Source organism: Microtus oregoni, unplaced genomic scaffold (genome assembly GCF_018167655.1).
Source record: "Microtus oregoni isolate MIOR12 unplaced genomic scaffold, Mior012 000006F_ref0000085, whole genome shotgun sequence".
In the NCBI taxonomy this organism is placed as follows: domain Eukaryota; kingdom Metazoa; phylum Chordata; class Mammalia; order Rodentia; family Cricetidae; genus Microtus; species Microtus oregoni.
The window spans coordinates 902,627-924,505 of record NW_024543065.1 but is presented as its reverse complement, the minus strand read 5'-3'; the positions used below and the strand labels follow the sequence as shown (position 1 = coordinate 924,505).

The window sequence follows — 21,879 nt, the reverse complement described above, 5'->3', positions numbered from 1 at the left end:
TTCCTTGGTTTCAGTTGTAAATATATAAATGCCAAATGTTTGGAAACACATACTGTAGAATACCATAAATGTATATATTTCATATCCTATTCCTTAATTTTTCTAAAAGGAAAATAAAATCTCAAATCCTTCATAGGAATAAAAACTCAAAAAATAGGAAGCTGATAAAACAGTGGAAAGAATCTCTTGTGATCCTAGAGAAGCTAAATAAGAAGATGAACCCAAAGAAAAACATATTTATCCTCCTGGATATTGGAAGTAGACAAGATCGCTGAGCAAAAGTTGGGAGCATGGGAGTGGGGGTGGGGTGGGGTGGGGATAAGGGGAGATAGGGGGAGAGAAGGGAGAAGGGGAGGACTGGGGAGAGCTTGGAGGAATGGGATGGTTGAGATGGAGGAAGGTGGATATGGGAGCAGGGAAGCACATATCTTAATTAAGAGAGCTATTTTAGGGTTAGCAAGAGACTTGGCTCTAGAGGGGTTCCCAGGTGTCCAAGGGGATGTACCCAGTTGTTCCTTGGGCAGCTGAGGAGAGGGCATCTGAACTGGCTTTATCCTATAGCCACACTGATGAATATCTTGCATATCACCTTAGAACCTTCATCTGGCGATGGATGGAGATAGAGACCCACACTGGAGCACTGGACTGAGCTCCCAAGGTCCAGATGAGGAGCAGAAGAAGGGAGAACATGAGCAAGGAAGTCAGGGCCGTGAGGGGTGTGGCCATCCACTGTGACGGTGGGGCCGATCTAATGGGAGATCACCAAGGCCAGCTGGACTGGGACTGATGGAGCACGTGATCAAACTGGACTCTCTGAATGTGGTTGACAATGAGGGCTGACTGAGAAGCCAAGGATAATGGCACTGGGTTTTGATTCTGCTGCATGTACTGGCTTTGTGGGAGCCTAGCCTGTTTGGATGCTCACCTTCCTAGACCTGTATGAAGGGGACGTAGGGCCTTGGACTTCCTACAGGGCAGGGCACCCTGACTTCTCTTAGGACTGGAGAGGGAGGGGGAGGGAAATGGGAGGAGGAGAAGGGATAGAAATTTTTAATAAATAAAAAAAAAACAGTGGAAAGACTGAAAAAAATCAAATCTGGAAGGAAACTTCTGAATGTTTTACATCTTTGAAATGGTTACTATTAAGAGTGAACAGAATCATCAAAGCTGGTTGAACTGAATCGTGAGGTCACTTCCATCTGCCCTTCCCACATGTTTGTCATGTGCACACAGGAAATCTACTCAAGCAATGTTCAAGCATGTACAGCTGCATCATGGGCTGTTTCATGATGTCCCTCACAGTTCTTGGGCTTGTGTCTATTTGTACCCTCTGACCGGTGACTTCCTGATCTCCCTGGTTTCCAGCACCTAGTCACCACCCTTCTGGTTTGCTTTGGAGATTCAACATTTCTAGATGTCACATGTAAGTGAGATTATGTGATATTTGACATTCAGCACCTGGTTTATTTAACATAGAGCTTCCTGGTTCACACATATTGTTGCATATGACATGATCTCTCTTTTTAAGGCTGCCTGTTCGTTCACGGTATATAGTGTTCCATTTTTCTATCCACTTATCACTAATTGATACTTAGACTGATTTCTTATCTTGGCTATTGTGAGTATGGTAGTTTCTTTAAACTATTAACTTTTTCTTACCCAACAGTGGGAGTATTTTTCCTTGTATGTTAATCATTCCTCTAGAACTTTTTCTATGAAAACCTCCAATCTCACAAGTACTTACGCTTTTCCAGAGAAAACTTCAGATCAGTAGTTTCCATCATTGCCATTGTAGGCAATAACAAACATCGGGTTTAGTCTTCTTTCAGTCCACGTCACCAGTGGATTTAGTCCACCTGTCGTTTCCTTCCAGGTTGTCAAGGCAAGCCTTCAGCAATAACACACCAGATATGTGACCTCTGGGTGACCTCCTGGATCCCCATGGAGGTCTGATTCGGACAGGGTGATCTGTTCCAACAATGCCTGCAGCCTGCTGATTAGTTTTTCTGTCACCCTAATCAGATATAAACGTACTTAATTCCTATAACCACATTTTAAGACAGTGTGTTGATCTGTTTACTAAGATTCAAATGTATTTTCTAGCTCAGAAATTTAATATAGGGGGAAATGTCTACCATTTTACACTCTGTTTGGTTCATTTCAATAGTCTTTGTTAGTGTCTTAGGAAATTTTCTTCATCGTTAGCCCAAAAAGCATTATATGAAATATAGAAAGCACACTCTATGTCCAACTGATTCACAACTAATAAAACAAGAGAAATCTTGGAATTTCAGCTGTTCGTAAAATATTGTAGCAAATTAAATATAGTGAGCACAAAAAAAATAAAGAAAAACAAAGTGGGGAAGATATGTCAGTCTGAGAAGACAAATAATTAAATGGAAAATATAATTTTCTTTCCATGCTTTCTAAGAATAAAAGAAGGAGCCGATGTGATAGTAACCTTAGTATTGTAATTAACATCAAGCCATAAATGTCCTGAGCTGAGCCCAGGATAGTTCAGTAGTAAAGTACTGGCCTAGGCTGTGGATCATGGATTCAGTCCAGCAAACCCTCCACCCTGACCCTGACACACTGACTGACTGACACACACACACACACACACACACACACACACACACACACACACCGTCATTCTGGGCAGCGAAATGTGAGCTGGTTAAAAGGTTTATGGTGCTACAATACTATCTCCTAGACATGACATGGTCCTGGCACTGATGAAACCACTGATTTCCTATATGAGACTGGGCCCTTTACCATTCCATAATGGATGGAGAATGAACTCATTCATCCCACCGTTCCCTGAGAAGCAACTGGCTTTAGAAGGGGAATCATTTTCTTCAGTGATGTAGCCACTAGTGAATTGCTCATGCTTCAATAAATAACTAGCCACCCATGCTCATGAAAACAACACTAATTAAACTCAGTTGGTCATACACACCAAGATTGAAGTAGGGGGATTTCTGGGAAGAAGAGGGCTCAGTAGGAGTGGGAGGGATGAGAAGGTAATGGGAAAGTGTGTATGATCTGATCAAAATAAATTATATACATGTATGAAGCTGTAAAAATTAAAATTTTAAATATACTTAAAAACAAGGAAATGTTTTGCCTTTTGGTGTAAAAAATTTAACAATAAGCATATGCTATGAAGATTAAGAAAACAAAATAGAAACCCACCACCACCCTGTTTATAACTAAAATCCACATAGATTTCAGAGTTGAAATCCAACCATATAAAAGGCTGCAGCAAATCCAGACCCTTGGCTCTGTCAGCTAAGCACAGCTCACCAAATCATGAATCGAAACAGAGGTCAGGGTTGTATGCGTCTCCTCAATGAGTCCTTGTGTAAATCAACTAACAATCCTGTGATTTATTGTAGAAAGAATATGAAGCTGACTCAAATAACTCAAATGCCGGTATTAGATTAAGCATCCTGCTACGAGAATGAAGAGGAAATAGCCCCTTCTTCTAATTTGGGTAGAAATGATAGGCAGGAAATTATGGAACATTACCTCAGAGTGGCTTTTATATGGAACTGCAATGCTGGAATCATTCTCTTATTTGTATTTTGCATAGCCATACAAATATTATAAAATGTAGACCAGCAAACAAAGAGCCATACACAGTCTCATAAAATGCCTGTAATTCTATCGATTAGCAAAAAGAAAATGTTACGTTTTCTTCTCCTCTTCCTTCTTTTCTATGATTAAAACTGAGCTCAGAGCCTTTTGAATGCTAAGCACATGCTCTCCTAATTAAGTTACACCCCTGCCAACAATTACTTGTCCTGCATGCAGAGACAAGCGACTTTATATGAAATATGTAATTCCCGCAAAGGTCCCTCAGATGTGCTATGAGTATGTTACACCTTTCTGGACTTTGCTTTCAGGAAAAAATATCTCTTCATGTTTACATCTGATTCACCAGCTATTTTACAAACATTTGAGTATTTCAAGTTTTTGTTATTACGACTACTTTAAATGTGTTTAAATGCCCTACCAAATATTTCCTCAGTCCTTAGGAGTGAATTGCTGAGAGTTTTCTTAATAATGTGTCAACTTGTTCTGATTTTGCAGAAATGTATTTTATTGTTTTAAATTTATTAATTTAATTACATTTATAAAATTATAAATTAAATTTATAAGTTGCTTTATAAAAAAATAAATTTTGCTCCTTGACAATTTTATACATGTATATAATGCCACTGGCTCCTCTCTGTCCCCTGCCCTACCTGATTTCCCTCCCACCACCGCCAGCCTCCCTTCTACACTATGAATCTCTTTCTCATATCCATGACTCTTTGTTTGGGGCCCCACAGAACTTACCTAAGCCATCTGTGTGACTGTGGGTTTGGAACTATTCCTTAGAGCCTGGTGGTTCACACCTGGATACTACACCACTCCATCTCCCAGAATCTGTCAGCTACTGATAGTTCAGCAGTAAGTGGTGGGGTCTCCTGAGCCCCCTTTTCCATCCACAGCTGACAGTTGGATGGACCTGACTTCTGTTGGGCTGGTGTCAGTAGGCGCAGCTACTGCGAGTTCATACTTGACAAAGCTTTAAAGTGTTTAGAAGATGACATCCACAGCCCTTCTTCCCATCTACCAACTCTCACCCTCTTTTGGCCCCTCTTCCACCATGTTCTCTGAGCCCTAAAGGCAGGGCTATAAATGTCAGCCTTAGAGCTGGGTCCTCAACCAGCCTTTATTTTCAGCACCAGGGCATCTGGGTTTCTCCCCTTCACCTCCATTCACTACCAAGGCCCAACTATCAAAATATTGAAGTCTAGCAATCAAAAGTCCTCTTTGGCTCACCTAGTTAACATGCCCAATTAAAATTATATACCTCATGCTAACACAGCGTTTCCTGCTATACAGGGTTCTCCTTCGGTTTTCTCTAAGAGAAAAACCTCCATCTTGGCAAAATCTTGTTAAGACACACAATTTTAAGGGGAGATTAAGACAGAAGGATTTTTTTTTTCATTTTAAACAAGAATTTATTTTAACAAGACATTGACCTGAAGGAGAAAGTTGGATTCGTTTTCTTTTCAAGAATAACTTGCCCCTTCTTAAAACAGAGATTGCCCTGCAATGTAACAGCTACATACAAAAACATTTATAAACTCATCCTAGGTTTTACACAGATAAAAAACATAAGAATTCTCCAATCGAACAAAGTACGCAAGGAGCTTTGTGGTGTTGGGTGCTTCAGCTGAAACAATGACAGAAAAAGAGACTCACTGGACTATAAAGATAAGAGCCCAGTGAGCATGTCACTAAGGGAGACGGGTATTTCACAGAACAGGGCCTTCCCAGACCAGCTCCATTCGATGTCAACCAAAACAGAACTCTGGCCAATTAGGGATTTTGCAATTCACCAGCTGCTTTACATCCAATAAAGGGTCAGAAATCAAACTGCAGCTTTCTAATTGAGAATGCATCCATGATCTGTAACAAAATTCTGGAGTAGAGTAGTAGGCTCTCTGTTTGGGGACACTTCCTGTCTGTCACTGGAACCCGGCTGTCATACCTGCATCATCTACTTCCGGCTGTGCAGGTGTGTCTGTCTCACTGATTGGTCGCCCTTCAAACTGAAATCTGATCTGCCTCGCAGACAAACCCTGTGCTTCACAATAGGCTTTCACAGGTTGGCTAATTGTCTGCCTCTTGACCTGAGACAACACCACAGAACCATCACACACACTCTCTCTCACACACACACACACCCGCCACCTTCACAAGCATGTGATCTTTGTTCTCTGTCTTGGCTCCTTCCTTAGGTTAAGACAGGATGTTAGAGGGGAGATGAAGAGGGAAGCTCTTTCCGACACAGGATGTTTACAGGATGGTGAGAGAGACTGCTCGAAGGGGGATGGAAAACATTCCATTCTTCAGGCAAGCTCTGGAAGTAGACAACTCAATGACTTCAGGAAGTCCCTAAAACTGACCAGATTCAATAGACCCTTGGGGGCAAAAATAGAGAAACAAGAAGGACCGCTAATAGACACTTTCAGACAAGCTAACCTGCCTGGAACAAGTTTAGACAAAGAACAACCAAAGTTGGCTGCAAAGGACACTTTCTAACCCATTAAGTCGCCTACAGGTTGTTCAGTACAGTTCAGATGGCCAGGTTTCAGGATCTGTCACCTATGTTGAGGTAGACTCTGGTGATACCATTGTCATCTCTGCTCCCATGACTCACCCTTCCCTCTTATTCTTGTACCTAACCCAATGGAATGGACTGGTTCACATGCTGGACTTTGGTGGTAGAGCCACTTTGCTTTGTGATCAGTTCCCTATCTGGGGTGAGTACTCATTTGTTCCCATCTCCCCAGGGACAGTGTCACACAAGATACAGGTTGCTGGATGCTTCTGGTATAATGTGTTAACAAACAAGGCAGCATCTTAACTAAAGGTACAAAGTAAGCTAATTGCACAATAAAATAAAAGGATAAGGCAGGAAAGACTTGTATCCGAGGATACTGACAGAACACTGGAAAACCTAGCAAACACTCACAACACACAGAAGTTAGGCAAGGACTGAGTTCTGTCAGGCAGGACAGTGGTCTTAGAAAGATATTGGTAGTAACTATGGGTCCTCCCTGCCAAATTGTACCTATTTCTAAGTATGTAACTCCCTGAAACATAGCCTTAGCCCACCATGGGCCAATAGATGACAATTCTAATTAAGGAGAAAAAAATCCAAGTTAAGAAATATTTCAATCTATGACGGTCACTTCATCCCAAACACATCTGCTGTGGCTTGAATGTACCCCCTTCCAAATTTAGGTATTACCAATGTGATAGAATCGAGAGGGGGGCCTCAGAGGTCTTCAGGCTGTGATACTGTTTCCTTCATGAGTAGGATTGACATCCTTATGAAGGGGTTATCACATGACTAACCAGACCTTTTATTATCCAGCATGTGAGGACACGTGAAGCATCTCCTCACCACATACTAAATGCTAGCACCTTGATACTGGACTCTCCTGACTTCAGATCCATAACATTTGACCTTCTATTCATCATGAGTTACCCACTCTTATTCTGTTATAGTAGCATAAGCAGGCTAAGACAATGTTTTAAATGTTAATTAGCACACATTTGTGATTAAATATCCCCAAGTTAGCCTAGAAAACATCAATCTGAAAGCCTCTTATCTGAAGCTTGCTATCAGTGTTTGTATAAAGTTTACAAGAAAACCAGAAGGAAGACTATTTAGATACTGGTAATTCAATTTTAAAAAAATGAAATCAGCAAACATCGTATCCAAACAATCTAAGCTATTGTCCGTCTGGCTTCTGTACAATTTTATCATTAGGCATCTTTCATATAAATAATTCAGTAAAGAATTATTAATGGTCCTTGATTCTCTACCAAATACCTCTTTGCTGTTTCGTACGATGGAATCCAGGAACCATTGAGGATAATTCAGCCTGTGTGGTTTTGTTTGATCAGATGTGGCTCTGAGAAGAAAATGGTCAGGGAAGGAGGTGGGTCTTAGTCACGTCTAAATATGAACAGCTCTTTATACACAGAGAGCATGAATCCACACTTTCTAAGGGCGCAATGCACGGAACTCACCTGGAATCTTTGCCATTTCTAAGAACATTTTGCGACCCTTCTGGTGAGAAAGGCCACAAAACCCACCGAAAAGCACTGAGTTTTAACCCAGTCCAGAGAAGTCCCTCGGCTTGGATTATTTTTCCTCTTGCCACTCATCAGAAGGCAGGTTTACCAACACACCCACCCTGAATCCAAGCCAAGAGCAAGCAGCATTGTGGTATCTGGGCAGCCGGGTGGAAGGAACATGAGGGGACTGCTGGGCAGCAGCTGGAGAAAGTTTGGCCATGCTGGCAGGGGGACGTACGAGTGGCTAACCAGCGAACCCAGCCTGCCACTTCTGGAGACCCAACTGCAGGTCTGTATCTCTGGATTCAGCCATTTTTCCCCCTGAAGTATGTTACTTAGCTCTTTAACCCAACAATGCCTGTATTTTAAAACTTAGTGGACACGCAGAGTATTAAACTGATATAATAAGAATTTGAGTTCTGTGATTAGCAATCTGTAGGAAATACGTGAGAGCTGGGGGACGGGGTTGGCAACAATGAATGTATCGGAATATTTGTTCTATCAATTATAGATCAAAGAACACCTGAGGCTAGAAACCAAGAGCTTTTTATTAATGTGTTGTAGCTGTGTTCTTTGTTCAGCATGCAATGTCTAGATGCTAAATACAAGACTAAGAGGTTTAGGCTGTTCTTCCCAGTTGCCTAGTGAGTGCCGTGCCTAACAGTTCACAGAAACCGAGCATCTTCAGGAAGGAGAGCAGGGGATTGAGGAAGTTTTCTCTTTCACTAAGAAATACAGCAGCTGCTTCGAGTTGTCTGGCAAACCACCAAGGAGTATCAATCTTGAGCAGCATTAAAGAAAAGAAATATAGAAATCTAAGAACAAAGATGCTATAAAATTAGAGGGTAAATGATAGCAGGTTGACCACACAAGAAATGGAAATGAACTTATTTTCTCATTTTCTAGAAAACTGGAGAGATTGGTGTTTAAAATCTCCTAAACCTGTATTCATAGAAAATACATACTAGTGAATAAAAAGATAGATCCTTCCCATGCTATAGCTTGAACTCAGAATTTTCCTAAAATGTCCCTTGAGTAAGCACAGACATCAGAAAATTATTAGAAATTAACAACTTTGAGCACAGGAAATAATTTTAGAGGCTTTGAGCAGGAATAATAACTTTTCTATATTAAGGAATAATAACTTTTCTATATTAATAATAATTTCAGCCATCACAGCATGAATAATCAAATAAGGAAATTAAAAGTGCTATAATGCATTTGACCTATAGCTCTGAAATTTTTCTTAACTGGAAAAATAAAGTACTTTGTCTCAAGAGGTTGCAGTACTCTGAATGATAAATAATAGAGCAAAACAAGAACACTTCTAATACTATTTAGCATTTGCACAAAAGTAACTAACAGTAATAATGATTTCATTTAGGGCTGTATTATTTTTTCTTTCTCATTTTTTGCAACTAATAGTGATAATACTAAAGGTATCATCATTGTAAGCAGCAGCATCTATGACAAACCTTTTAAATAGAATGTTAAGTATCTTTGTATCCAGTGCATATTAAATTTATCAAGTATTATAGAGAATTTAAAATTTGATGACCATAGTAGACCAGAAAGCATTATCATCTGTTATTAATATAAAATAAATTTAAAAATACTTTGCAAAAAAAGATCTGTGTTTTTTAGGGTGATTATTATTTTAAAAAGGATGGTAGCTTTAACATATTAATGATTAAACTAGAAAGAGAAAACAAATTATAGTTAAATTTCTTCTTTACTCAAATTTGATTTGTTATGTCAATGGATTCTTTATTGTTTTATGACTTTTTATGCTTTTACAACCAAAAGGTCCATAAAATGTCTCAATAGATATTAAGTACATTATTCCGATATTAAACTAGATTACATGTGAGAAAACAAAAACTTCTCTAGTTTAAAAATATCAATCAACCACAAAATATATTACTAATTTCTATTGAATATATACATATACACATTAAATATGAATTTAGTAGTACTATGTTTTATGCTCACCTTACTTTCTAGCCTTATTAACACAATTTCTAGGGTTTTTTTCTGTTTTCTTTTTAATCTTAGGATTTATTTTTTTTGAAACAGAGTTTCTCTGTGTAGCCCTGGTTGTCCTGGAACTGACTTTGTAGACCAGGCTGGCCTTGAATTCACAGAGATCCTCACGCATCTGTGTCCCAAGCACTAGGATTAAAGGTGTGTGCTACCACTACCCAGCTGTCTTTAGTATTTTACTGTTAGAAAATTTGAGACCGTTGAAACATGAAGATAAAGACTCACCATTCTCTGAGATCTTTAAACACATTAATTCACTTTGTTCTTTTGGTAATCCTCAAAATCAGACACCATTATTTCCATTACCAAGAGGAGAAAACTCACATCCAGAGAGGGTAAGTGTTCTCCATGGTCACAGAGGAGAGGGATTTCAAAAATGATAGCTGTCAAAACTCAAAGACCACAGCTGCTCTGTTTCTTATGAAGGGTTTGGCTTTCTAGTTTCCTTGAGGTAAAAGTTCCGAATTCATGTATTACCAAGAATAAAAAAATATGGCAGTGTAAGCACAGAACCAACATCTAACTCTGAGCCAGAAAACACACATTGTAAAGCCTTTAGGGAATAAGGAAAGATTATCCACACAAAGCAAGATGAGTCAGTTGTCCTGTCAATTCCATCAAAATCATACAGAAGTCCAACAGTAAGAGTGAGGAGGAGGGCAACAACTCTCGAGGCAGCGTCTATGCTCACTATTCCTATGCAGTGAACTTGCTATCTCATTGCCTTATTTTGTTTTCATTTTACTTTCGTTCCTCCTATCTTTTTCTTCCTTTATTTATTCTTAAAGATTTGCTTATTTATTATGTGTACAGTGTTCTGTCTGCACATTTTGCCTGCATACCAGAAGAGGGCATCAGATCTAATTATAGATGGTTGTGAGCCTCTAAGTGGTTACTGGGAATTGAACTCGGAACCTCGGGAAGAGCAGTGAGTGCTCATAATCTCTGAGCCATCTCTTTAGCCTCTATTATTATTATTATTATTTATCATCATCACATTCTTTTCACCTCTAAAATATTTCCTTTCCCATGGTCACAGATATTTGCATTTTTACATTGTGTTTTATTTATATAATACACAGACTTTGAAATGCATCCTTAGTAACTGATCTTTTTTTAAAACAATTATTTATTATGTATATAATATTTTCTCTGCGTGTATGCCTGAAGGCCAGAAGAGGGCACCTCACTACAGATGGTTATGAGCCACCATGTGGTTGCTGGGAATTGAACTCAGAACCATTGGAAGAGCAGGCAGTGCTCTTAACCACTGAGCCATCTCTCCAGCCCCTTAGTAACTGATCTTAAAACAGTATACATGCAATTACAACAGCATTTTTAGCTTGTATTTCAACTCTGCTATTGAAGCATCAGTTCGTGACATTATTTACCCCATCAGGAACCATTATTATTCTTGTGAGCTAACACTGTAAAATTAAAACCCTTTGGGTTGTATGAGAATTTTCATGTGATTTGCTTGTTTTCACTCATGTACCCTGGGCTGATCTCAAACTCACTGTGCAGCAAAGGGTAGGCTCATCGGACTCCTCTCCCTTCACCCCTTCCCTCCCCAATGCTGGGATTACAGATTTGAATCACCATATTGGATTATGTGTAAGTTCTTTTTTTCTTAAAAATTTCAGAAACTTTCAAGTCACAGGTAGTGGTGTATACCTATGATCCCAGCAGCCAGGGGTCAGAGGCAAAGAGAATCTCTACAAGTTCAAAGCCAACCATAGCAAGACTGTCTCAACATCTCCTACAAAAATAAAAATATATAGATCAATAAACTTTCAATTCTGTTGGTCATACCAATATTACATAATCGGGATTAATTATAACTCTAAGTGCAGCTATGAAACCCAAACTCATTAATTATTTACATGTGGTACGAACTTATAACCATGTGAGATTTTTGTTCCAGAATTAAAGATGAACCGTTATGTAAGTCATCTGTGCCAATAAAACACTGTTGGCCTAATTTTAAACAAAGTAAGCATTTAAGTGATAAGGGTTCCCAATGAAAATAATAGGTGGGACTTACCAAAATAAAGATATTCTAACATTTTTAACTTCGATGTCAATGTGTGCTTGGATATTCTGAATATACACTTTGGTGTGTCATTCACTTTATTTCACCTAGGGGTCCCTGGGTATACTCACGAGACCCACCTTCCCTCCTCTTCTGTCTCATCTCATTGCTAACTGCAGGGCACCCAGCAGGTGAGTTCCGCCCAGGCGGATGTGGAGCCTTTCCTGTGCATCCTGCTTCCGGCCACCATCATGCTTTTCCTGGCCTTCCTGCTGCTCTTCCTGTACCGACGCTGCCAGGCCCGACAGGTCCAAGGCCAGGTGTTCAGCATCGACCTCCCAGAGCCCACTTCCGGAGAGGTGACCGACTTCTTGCCCAGTCTGCCTTGGGGCAGCGAGCAGAGTGTCCCCTACTCCCCACTGCCAGTCTCTGGGACTCTGCACGTGACCTGCCTGCCACCCTCCTACGAAGAAGCCATGGGGAACCCGCCTGGGAAAGAGGTCCTGGACACACTGCCTCAGAATAAAGAAGAGTCACCCTGACCGGAGGAGCAAAAGTTAAATCTTCCGGAAACCCTCTAAAACACGCTGCCAATCTTTACAGACGTGCAGGAGAAAAGGCCGTCCAGACCCAAGAAGCTGCGACTCGTTGCCGCCCTACCCTTAGGCTGTTTTCTGAGTATGAAACAGAACTACATCCCAGTTCCTTAGGCAAGAGACCCCCAGGTTCTTAGACATAACTGAACCCCCTAAGTCAACAACACCCCTTAGAGAAGTGGAAAAGTTCAGTGTTGAGAGGGAAATGAACAGCTGAATGACTAGGTGAGTTCCTAAACTAAGGATGGTTCTGAGCAGCCAGGGGGAAAAGGCCAGGCCAGCTAACGGCCACTGCTTTTGCTGCCACATGAAATTTGTTCTCCTAAACCAGTTTTGCAGAGTCTTCTAGCTTTACTTCTCTGATCATTTCAAGAAAGAGTTCTAGAAGCAACAGAAGACATCTCTAGAGCTTTAGAGTAAATTGTAAAGAGTCATGGTCTGTGTTTCAATATAAATGGAAATATAGGTTTGCAAATATTTTAGTTAAAAAATAACCCTTTCTAGCATTATTTCCTTTCTATATAGCACTCATATCTGCCCTCTGGTTCAGTTTCTGGAGTAGGAATGGAATTTGTCTGGGTTCCATCAGAATGTCTCCCAGGACACCAATGCTATGGAGAAGTGACAGTTACTATAGTCTTGCATTGTCTTACTATTTTTATGCTACGTCGTTTTCATATCCTGTAGTGCTACTGTATTGCACTAGAATACCATAATTGACTCTGTTGTAGTTTTCGTCATTGAAAATAAAGCTCAAAAACTTGGGGTCACATACTTAAATAGAACAGGTTTGCCCCTAACAGAAACCTCATAAACCACAAAATCACAACCCTAGCTTTACAGACATTGAAGCTAGAGCTAAGCCACTGTCCGATGTAATAGCCCTGTAAAGGCAGAACTGTGACCAGAAGCGTGGCCTCTGTGTCCTGACAAGGAGTGCTTCTGCAGCCGGAGATGTTTACCCCCAGATCTCATTCAGGTGGGACTTCAGCCCACACTCCTCATGGGTTTGGGGCTCTCACTGTAGGCTAGTTTGGGGTTCATAGCAATCTGCCTTGATGGTTTTCAAATGGAGAAGTAGAGGTAAGTGTTCCCAACTGGGAGGTGGATCGCCAACAGCCATGGAGATAACAAAGTAGGCTTTGGTGTTGGTGTGTGTGTGTGTGTGTGTGTGTGTGTGTGTATTACATAATTCTTCAAATCTTACTAATATACTTTCTTAAAAACAACTTTTGCTGTTTTTACAATATAAACTAGACAATGCTTTGATGAGCACAGATGATTAAAACAGTGCAGCTTTTATCTTTTTGACATTTTTATGCCATATTTGCCAATGTTGTAGATTGTAGGAAAACAAAGTAAGCAAAAATAGGGTACTTTTCTTTTAAAATGTAATCTGATAAGAATGGTTTTAGCTCAGAAAACTAAAGCAAATATAACCTACAAAGGTGGAAAATCAATAGAATTTCTTTTAGGGATTTTTGTTTTTGTTTTGTGTTTGTTTGTTTGTTTGTTTGTTTTTCAAGACAAGGTTTCTCTGTAGCATCGAAGCCTGTCCTGGAACTGGCTCTGATGACCAGGCAGGTCTCAAGCTCCTAGAGATCCACCTGCCTCTGCCTCCCAAGTAATGAGATTAAAGGTGAGCTCCACCAACGCCCAGCTGGGAAATTTCTTGTAATAAAAATTCTCCGGGTGATGGTGGCGCACGCCTTTAATCCCAGCACTCGGGAGGCAGAGGCAGGCGGATCTCTGTGAGTTCAAGACCAGCCTGGTCTACAGAGCTAGTTCCAGGACAGACTCCAAAGCCACAGAGAAACCCTGTCTCGAAAAACCAAAAAAAAAAAAAAAAAAAAAATTCTAATGAAGGAAATAAACAAGTACAGTAGGGATCTTACCACCCAGTTGAGGAGAAGCCTCAGTCAGTAACATGTTTGCCAGGCAAGCATACGGGCCTCAGTTTGATTGCCAAGAACACACATTAAAAAGCCAGGTAATCAGTAGTCTGCCAGCAATGGAGAGGCAGAAAGCAGGGGCTCTCTTGGGCTTGTTAGCCAGATAGTTTACTCTAATTGGTGAAGTCTGGTTTCAGTAAGAGACTGTCTCAATAATACTAATACTTCTAATAATAGTAATAATATACAGAGTAATTAAAGAAGTCACCCAATGTTAAACTTCAGCCTTGAAATGCATGTAAATATACAAGCACCCCCCCCACACATGCATGCACACATAAAATCCAATACAAATGCACAAAGCACATGAAGCATTCTTAAGTCTTTGTTGGATGTCACATATCTGCATGTGATGTCTGGGGCTACTACCGCTGTCTTGTAACCATGAGTCAAGCATCATTCCTTACTGAAAATGAGAGTAACAGAACAGGAAAATAAGAAACGCGCACTGACGGCTGAGTGAGTAGAGCAGCAATGTTTGTAACTAAGCCTGTATTTCACCGTTCCATACAATTGTCAATCATTTAGACTGGGCTTGCTACACATAGACCAAATAATCCCAACAGCTACAGTTTCTAAAGACGGCTAAAGACAGGCATTACCATGTTTGGTTTTTTTTTTTTTTTTTTTTTTTTTTTTTTTTTTTTGTTTTTCGAGACAGGGTTTCTCTGTGGTTTTGGAGCCTGTCCTGGAACTAGCTCTTGTAGACCAAGCTGGTCTCGAACTCACAGAGATCCGCCTGCCTCTGCCTCCCAAGTGCTGGGATTAAAGGCGTGCGCCACCACCGCCCGGCCATTACCATGTTTTTTTAAAAATATTTATTTATTTATTATGTATACAATATTCTGTCTGTGTGTATGTCTGCAGTCCAGAAGAAAGCACCAGACCTCATTCCAGATGGTTGTGAGCCACCATGTGGTTGCCGGGAATTGAACTCAGGACCTTTGGAAGAGCAGGCAATGCTCTTAACCACTGAGCCATCCCTCCAGCCCCAACATTACCATGTTTTAAAGTGTTTTGATGACATTCACTGTTAGTCCCTGAAGAGATGGCTCAGCAGGTAAGAGCTTTTCCAGAGGACGAGAGTTCAATTCCCAGCCCTAATGGCTCACAACAGGCGACTCAATGCCCTCTTCTGACTTCTGCGAGCACTAGGCACACAGATGATACACCGACATGCATGCAGGAAAAGCATCCATACACAGAAAATAATTTAAAAAACGATTAAGACTTGTTTTAAATGCTCTTGCAATCTAGGGAATGAAATACTTTATGCCACCAAACTAAAGCAGGAACACAGATACAAACTATAAGGCTGGACTTGCCAGATCCTACATGCCACTTGTTTCTGTACCTCCAACAACACAAGGGTGTTTTTTTGAATAGTTGAAAAACATGAGGACATTTTCGGGCACACCACATTTCAGAGTCTAAAAGTGGAGTGTTATTGGCTCACAGACACTCTTCCTCCCAACTATGGCTACCTTTTTCTCCCAAGGAGGGGGTGCCCACAGGTGTCAGGCAGGGAAGTGAATGGCGTGAAGAGATGAGAATGAAAACTCAGCCCAGATTGACTTCATCCACCTGGAACAAGACTTCTAAAGAGTGTAAAACCAGGTGTGTCATTTTCGGCATACTTAAAACTCAGTGCAATCTGGGGAAAATGTTCCTGGTGTAATATGATCCCCAGTGCACAAGAAAGAGTAATTACATTGACCCTTAACTCAGGGCATATGTCATTTCTTCCAAGATGGATTCTACTGACAGGTTGCCTATACTAGCTTACAGGCCTAAGGAAGGGTCTGGTCCTGTGTCGGTCATATAGATAGCATAGAGATCACTTGAACTATTAGCCACCTCTGGTCCTGGTTGTGGGAGCTCAGGGTGGCCTCTGACTACAAGAATCATTTAGACTATTAGGAATCTCTGGTCCTCATTGTGGGAGAGCTGTAAGGGCCATTTAGATTACTAGCCACATCGGGTCCTGGTATTAGGATCTGGGTATGCCCTATCCCAACAGATAACACAGAGCAAAGGGTTATTAACCACCTCCAATTCCCAGCTTTCTAGATGAAAGAACAGTTTTTTGTTTGTTTTGGTTTTGGTTTTTGGTTTTGTTTTTTTTTTTTTTTTTACATCTTTCTCATTGGGAAGAGAATCCTGCATGCTTAAAATTCCTGGTTTCTCTAGAGATCTGTGGCTCAAGGCCCTGTATCCCCAACACTCAAAGTCCAATTAGCTGCGTATAACCTTCAGATCCTACATTTACTGTCTGGTTTCTCTCGGAAAATATTCACTGGCCCCGGTAACACACTCAGTGTTTTAGTTCCTTTCTTGTTGCTCTGATACATACTATGACCAAGGCAACTTGTACAAGAGCGAGCTCATTTGAGGTTATGGTTTCAGAGCAAGGAGTCCATCACAATAGGGAAACATAGCAACCAGCAGACCTGGTGACAGGAGGCTAAGCACTCACATCCTGGAAATGGGGTGTGACTATCTGCCGCACACCACGGCCCCCGTCTGCGCTCTATGCCCTAGAATCCAGTTCAGGAGCTTCCAGCAAGGAGCTAGAGGTTGAAGATACACATGCAGAGACAGACCGACACAGACCTTCCAACACTGGTACCAAAAGCCCCTCTTTATTAGCAACATGCAGGCTTAAATATACTGCAGTCAATGGCCAACGGGTGAAAATCCCATCCTCTGATCCTCTAAGCTAGGCACAGCTTCTAGTAACTTCAATTAGAAGGTTCTAGGAGGGAAGAGCACCTGAAGGCCAGGACTCATTAGTCCCAACAACTATCTAACCTCGAAGCCCACCCCCAGTGATATACCTCTTCCAGCAAGGCCTCAACTCCTAAACCACCCCCAAATAGTGCCATCAGCAGGGGACCAATTATTCAAATACTGGCATGGTGGAAATTTCTCATTCAAACGACCAAACCAAGGAATGGCAAGCCTGATTACATAGCAAAATATCTTGTGCTGTGTAATGTTTCATTCTTTTGGCTTTTTGAGGGGCCTGTCACTCAGCTCCCAAATAAATCACACACGGGGGCTTATTATTACTTATGAATGCCTTGTCTTACCTTGGCTTGTTTCTTGCCAGCTTTTCTTCACTTCTGTTACCCCGTCTACCTTTTCCCTCTAGGCTTTTATCTTACTTCTGTATATCTTTCTTTCTTACTCTGTGGCTGGCCCCTGAGGTCCTCCTCTCCTTGTTCTCTTGCTCCCGCTGCTCCTCCTCCTCCTGCTGCTGCTCCTCCTCTTCATTTCTCCTTTTATATTCTCTGCCTGTCAGCCCCGCCTATCCTCGCTTCTGCCTCACTATTGGCCATTCATCTTTTTATTAGCCCATCAGGTGTTTTAGACAGGCAAAGAATCACAGCTTCACAGTTAATCAAATGCATCGTAAACAAAAGTCACACACCTGAAAATAATAGTCCCCAACATACTCGATGAACTTTAAGAAACAGAAACTAGGACTCACCCAGACTAGCCAAATAGAAATAAAGCCAGAGTTGCAATAGGAAATTAAGGCTGAAAGGTTATTATGCCAGATAACACAAGCAGACCACAAAATACAGGCGAGTTTCACCATGGACACAAGTAGGGTAAAGATTTTCAAATGGAGCTGTAAGCCCTCACACATTACCCAGCATTCTTTACAAATGTCTATTGCACACTAAGCCAACTCAGTTTGCAAGGCAAGGTTAGCAGCAGGCAGAGCCACCCACTGACTGGGTGAAGGTCCTTGTGCTCTTCCTAGATAGAAATTGTGGGTGGACAGGAAGCCCTGCAAATGCCGGTGTCTAACAGCTTTCTCTTCCTTCCGTGTTTGACAGCAGGGAGTGTCAGCAGCAGCCAGAGAGAAGCAAGGGTAAGGGGATCTTCTAATGTTATACAGCTTAGATATGGTGGGCTCAGTCTCGCCAGTGTTGCGGTCTCTCTATGGGCCTGGGATGTTGGAGCTTCTGGCTCTTAGCAGTGGACAGATGCTACAACGTTAAGCCTAGAGTCTGAGTCCCTTGACTCTGAAGACTAGACAGTTCTCTGGAACCTTTTGTGGTGACCAAGACCTGTAGACCAAGTAGAAGTGGGTCCTCCCAGGATGTCTCAGAACGGTATTAGGAGCAAATAGATACAGCATATTCTTTTTTATTATGTATACAACATTCTGCCTCCGTGTATGACAGCACCCCAGAAGAGGGCGCCAGATCTCATTACAGATGGTTGTGAGCCACCACCATGTGGGTGCTGGGAATTGAACTCAGGACCTCTGGAAGAGCAAGCAGTGCTCTTAACTACTGAGCCATCTCTCCAGCCCCTATACAGCATATTCTTATTTAAATGTTGGCATAACTAGCAAACCCTGGTAATACTAATTGCTCTTACTCCGAGAAATAGCAGAATTGAAAAAAAAAATCACATCCAGAAGAATTAGATTTTTAACAGCTAAATAGTATTTGAGGGGGAAATAATTCTAGCCAGAAAAGATTAAGAATGAGGGGGTATAATCAAGGCACAGAGGAGAATGTGCACATCTTAACTAAAGTCTCCAGTGGACTAGAAAGCATCTTTAAGACATTAAATCAGGAAAAATTCATAGCTTTTATCCACAAAAGGCTGTCTGAATAATTACCATGTATCAGGACAGAACATGCAAAGTACTAGGCTGTTGAAGGAGCTGTGGGCTGCATTCCTGCCACCTGGCTCCCGGCTGCGTGGCTAGCTTATGCCCCGAAATAACAACACACAAATTGTATTAATTTAAAACACTACTTGGCCCATTAGTTCTAGCCTCTTAATGGCTAATTCTGACAACTTGCCTAGTCCATATTTAGTAATCTGTGTAGCACCAGTCTTACCGGGAAAAATTCAGCATGTCTGACCTGGTGGCTTGCTTCATCACGTCTGTCCCGTCTTACCTCACTTCCTCTTCCTCCGAGCATTCTATTCTGTTTACTCCAGCCACCTATGTTCTAACCTATCAGGGCCAAGCAGTTTCTTTATTAATTAACCATGACCTTCCTCCATCACTAGGCTAAGTGATAACTGTCATTTCTGAGGCTCCGCCCCCTAAAGTTTGGACAACCTTTCAGAATAGTGCAACCATCTAGGGAGCACGTATTTGTGAGTTTATAGAGACATTTCACAACTAATCCATGTTGGGAGCTGTCAACCCTCAGATCCTAAATTTCTTATAAACAACATGGTATGCTTGCAACTGCTCTGAGCATGAATTCCTGATGGCAGGGAAGTAGTTTCTGGTGGGTTTGGCCGGGGCATGGCTATCAGTTAAGGATCCCTAAATAAGCTGCCCCTGGACACAATAAAGGGGGAATTCCTGTTTCAAGGATGACCCATGTCTCTGCCTGTGTGGCTTTGTGTGTTTTAAATCTCCAGGCCCTTGCCTGAGACTCACCAATGGTCCTGCAGTGCAGGCACCGCAATTCAGGAGTAGTACTGTACTGTCACATAGTATCGGTGGGCGTGGGGGTTACAATTCACAGCAGTGTCTATTTGTAGAAATGATTCCCTGAACTGAAACATGTGCCCAAGACCACACAGACAGGAAGTATTGGGACCTGACTGAAAACAGATTCTTTGTTTTGTTTTTTGAGACAAGGTTTCTCTTTGTTGCTTTGGAGCCTGTTCTGGAACTAGTTTTTGTAGACCAGGCTGGTCTTGAACTCACAGAGATCCACCTGCCTCTGCCTCCTGAGTGCTGGGATTAAAGGTGTGCGCCACCACCACCCGGCGAAAACAGATTCTTAAATGCAAATTTTAGTCAAGAAGGAAACACCTTCTTCTGAGTTGGTGGAAAAGTGACTTTTTCAAGCTCTTGTGGCTTGAAAAAGACGGGTCCCCCATGGGCTCATAGATTTGAATGCTTAGTCACCAGGGAATGGAATTGTTTGAAAGGATTAGAAGGATTAGGAGGTGTGACCTTATTGGGGGAAGTGTGTCACTGGGGATAGGTTTTGAGGTTTCATAAATCCTCATCAGCCCCAGTGTCATGTTTTCTCTGGCTGCTGCCTATGAACCAGGATGTAGTTCTCAGTTACTGCTCTAGCACTATGCCTGACTACATGCCACACACACACACAAACACACACACAAAATGGGTGGCTCAATGGTATGAGAGCCATTGGTAATAATGTATGAGACTCTGTATCAGATCCAAGTGGGACAGTCACCTAACCCAGAATTCCTCAAACCATGATCTACAAACAGATTCTGGCTCATAAATCGTGTGTGAATAATCTAAGTTAATTAGAGCAGCGGAGAGTAGAGACACTTACAGCAAGTTAACTCTTACGAAACACCCACACATGACATTGGTTTACCCGACTGATACCAATTGAATTAATATAGAATTAATGATTTCATTTGTGGAATAAGAGTCACACAGCATGGACTGCTAGTGATCATTGCAAATAGAATCATGTATTGGTTGTTGATGAACTAGGTATTTTATAATATTTATTGTATTACATTGTGTGTGTGTGTGTGTGCGCGCGCACACACACATTCACTGAAAAGCTTGCAGAAGCATCTGGGGTCCCCTCGAGCTGGAGTTGTAAGTCACCTGACATGGATGGTTCAGTTGTTTGAAAGAGAGGCCAACACTCTTAATCACTGACTTAGAAATACTCTTTAGAAGTAATAGTCTTTCCTAGAAGGCAGCTTGAGAAGTATTAGTGTCCTAGGTGGGACTGATAAAACTTTTCCATTCTTTTTTCTTTTACTTTATTTATTTATTATATACATAGTGTTCCACCTGCATGCATGTCTGCATGACAGAAGAGAGCACCTGATCCCATTCCAGATGGCCGTGAGTCACCATATGGTTGCCGGGAATTGAGCTCAGGACCTCTGAAAGAGCAGCAAGTGCTCTTAATCTCTGAGCCATCTCTCCAGCCCCCCCCCCTTCAATTCTTTTTTTTTTTTTGGCTGTTCTCCAACTTTATTTGAGATTCAGTAGGTTAGTTCTCATCCACATTGACTGTCTGTAGATTTTTGAATGTGGTAACAGGCACGTAAGTTACCAATGTGTAGAGTTTGTTTGGTGAGTCCTCATCCTCATTACGTTTTCTGGACAAACGTACCCGGATACGATATGGAACATTCCTTATTCCTTTGGCCCAGACGGCTTTATTGAGCCTGATATCAATCCGCACATCTGGAGTCCCCATCTCCTTCATGGCAAATTTCCGGATTTCTTTAAGTGCCCTAGGAGCACGCTTCTTAAAGCCCACGCCATGAATGCGCTTGTGAATGTTGATGGTGTATTCTTGGGTCACCACCTCGTTGATGGCAGAACGGCCCTTCTTCTTCTCGCCACCCTTCTTTGCGGGAGCCATTCTGCCGGGCCCAAGCTGGAAAGGAGCCCTTCAATTCTTAATTACCAGTCACTTCTTTATGTCTGTCTGGATCAGAGCTCCTACAAGCAAACCCCCAAATAATCAGGCATGGGATGACCTGAGAGACCACCATGCAGCACCCATAAACAGGCTTAGAATCGACTGTCTTAGAACGCTGAAAGGAAACAGAGACAGTGAGCCACTGTAACACTTGTAACACTTCAGTTTTATAAAGG

The 21,879-nt window shown here is 41.6% G+C and overlaps 2 protein-coding genes across 2 annotated transcripts; one reads left to right on the top strand and one right to left on the bottom strand.

Annotated features, from left to right (window-relative positions):
- Positions 1–7,811: 7,811 nt before the first annotated feature.
- On the top strand, positions 7,812–12,267 carry Smim28 (small integral membrane protein 28). The gene is made up of 2 exons (XM_041653540.1): positions 7,812–7,939; positions 11,905–12,267. Exons 1-2 carry the CDS (start codon positions 7,829–7,831, stop codon positions 12,265–12,267), a joined length of 474 nt encoding a protein of 157 aa, XP_041509474.1. The 5' UTR covers positions 7,812–7,828.
- An 8,951-nt stretch (positions 12,268–21,218) lies between these two features.
- LOC121450007 (60S ribosomal protein L31-like) lies at positions 21,219–21,649 on the bottom strand. The gene has a single exon (XM_041654668.1). The coding sequence runs from the start codon at positions 21,641–21,643 to the stop codon at positions 21,266–21,268; it is 378 nt and encodes a 125-aa protein (XP_041510602.1). The 5' UTR covers positions 21,644–21,649; the 3' UTR covers positions 21,219–21,265.
- Between the last annotated feature and the right edge of the window lie 230 nt (positions 21,650–21,879).

Excerpts from the sequence above, each read along its gene's own strand:
- Smim28 (XM_041653540.1), top strand. The coding sequence starts at position 7,829 with ATGAGGGGACTGCTGGGCAGCAGCTGGAGAAAGTTTGGCCATGCTGGC. Across the intron at positions 7,940-11,904 it reads TTCTGGAGACCCAACTGCAG|GGCACCCAGCAGGTGAGTTC; the intron begins GTCTGTATCTCT and ends TGCTAACTGCAG.
- LOC121450007 (XM_041654668.1), bottom strand. The coding sequence starts at position 21,643 with ATGGCTCCCGCAAAGAAGGGTGGCGAGAAGAAGAAGGGCCGTTCTGCC.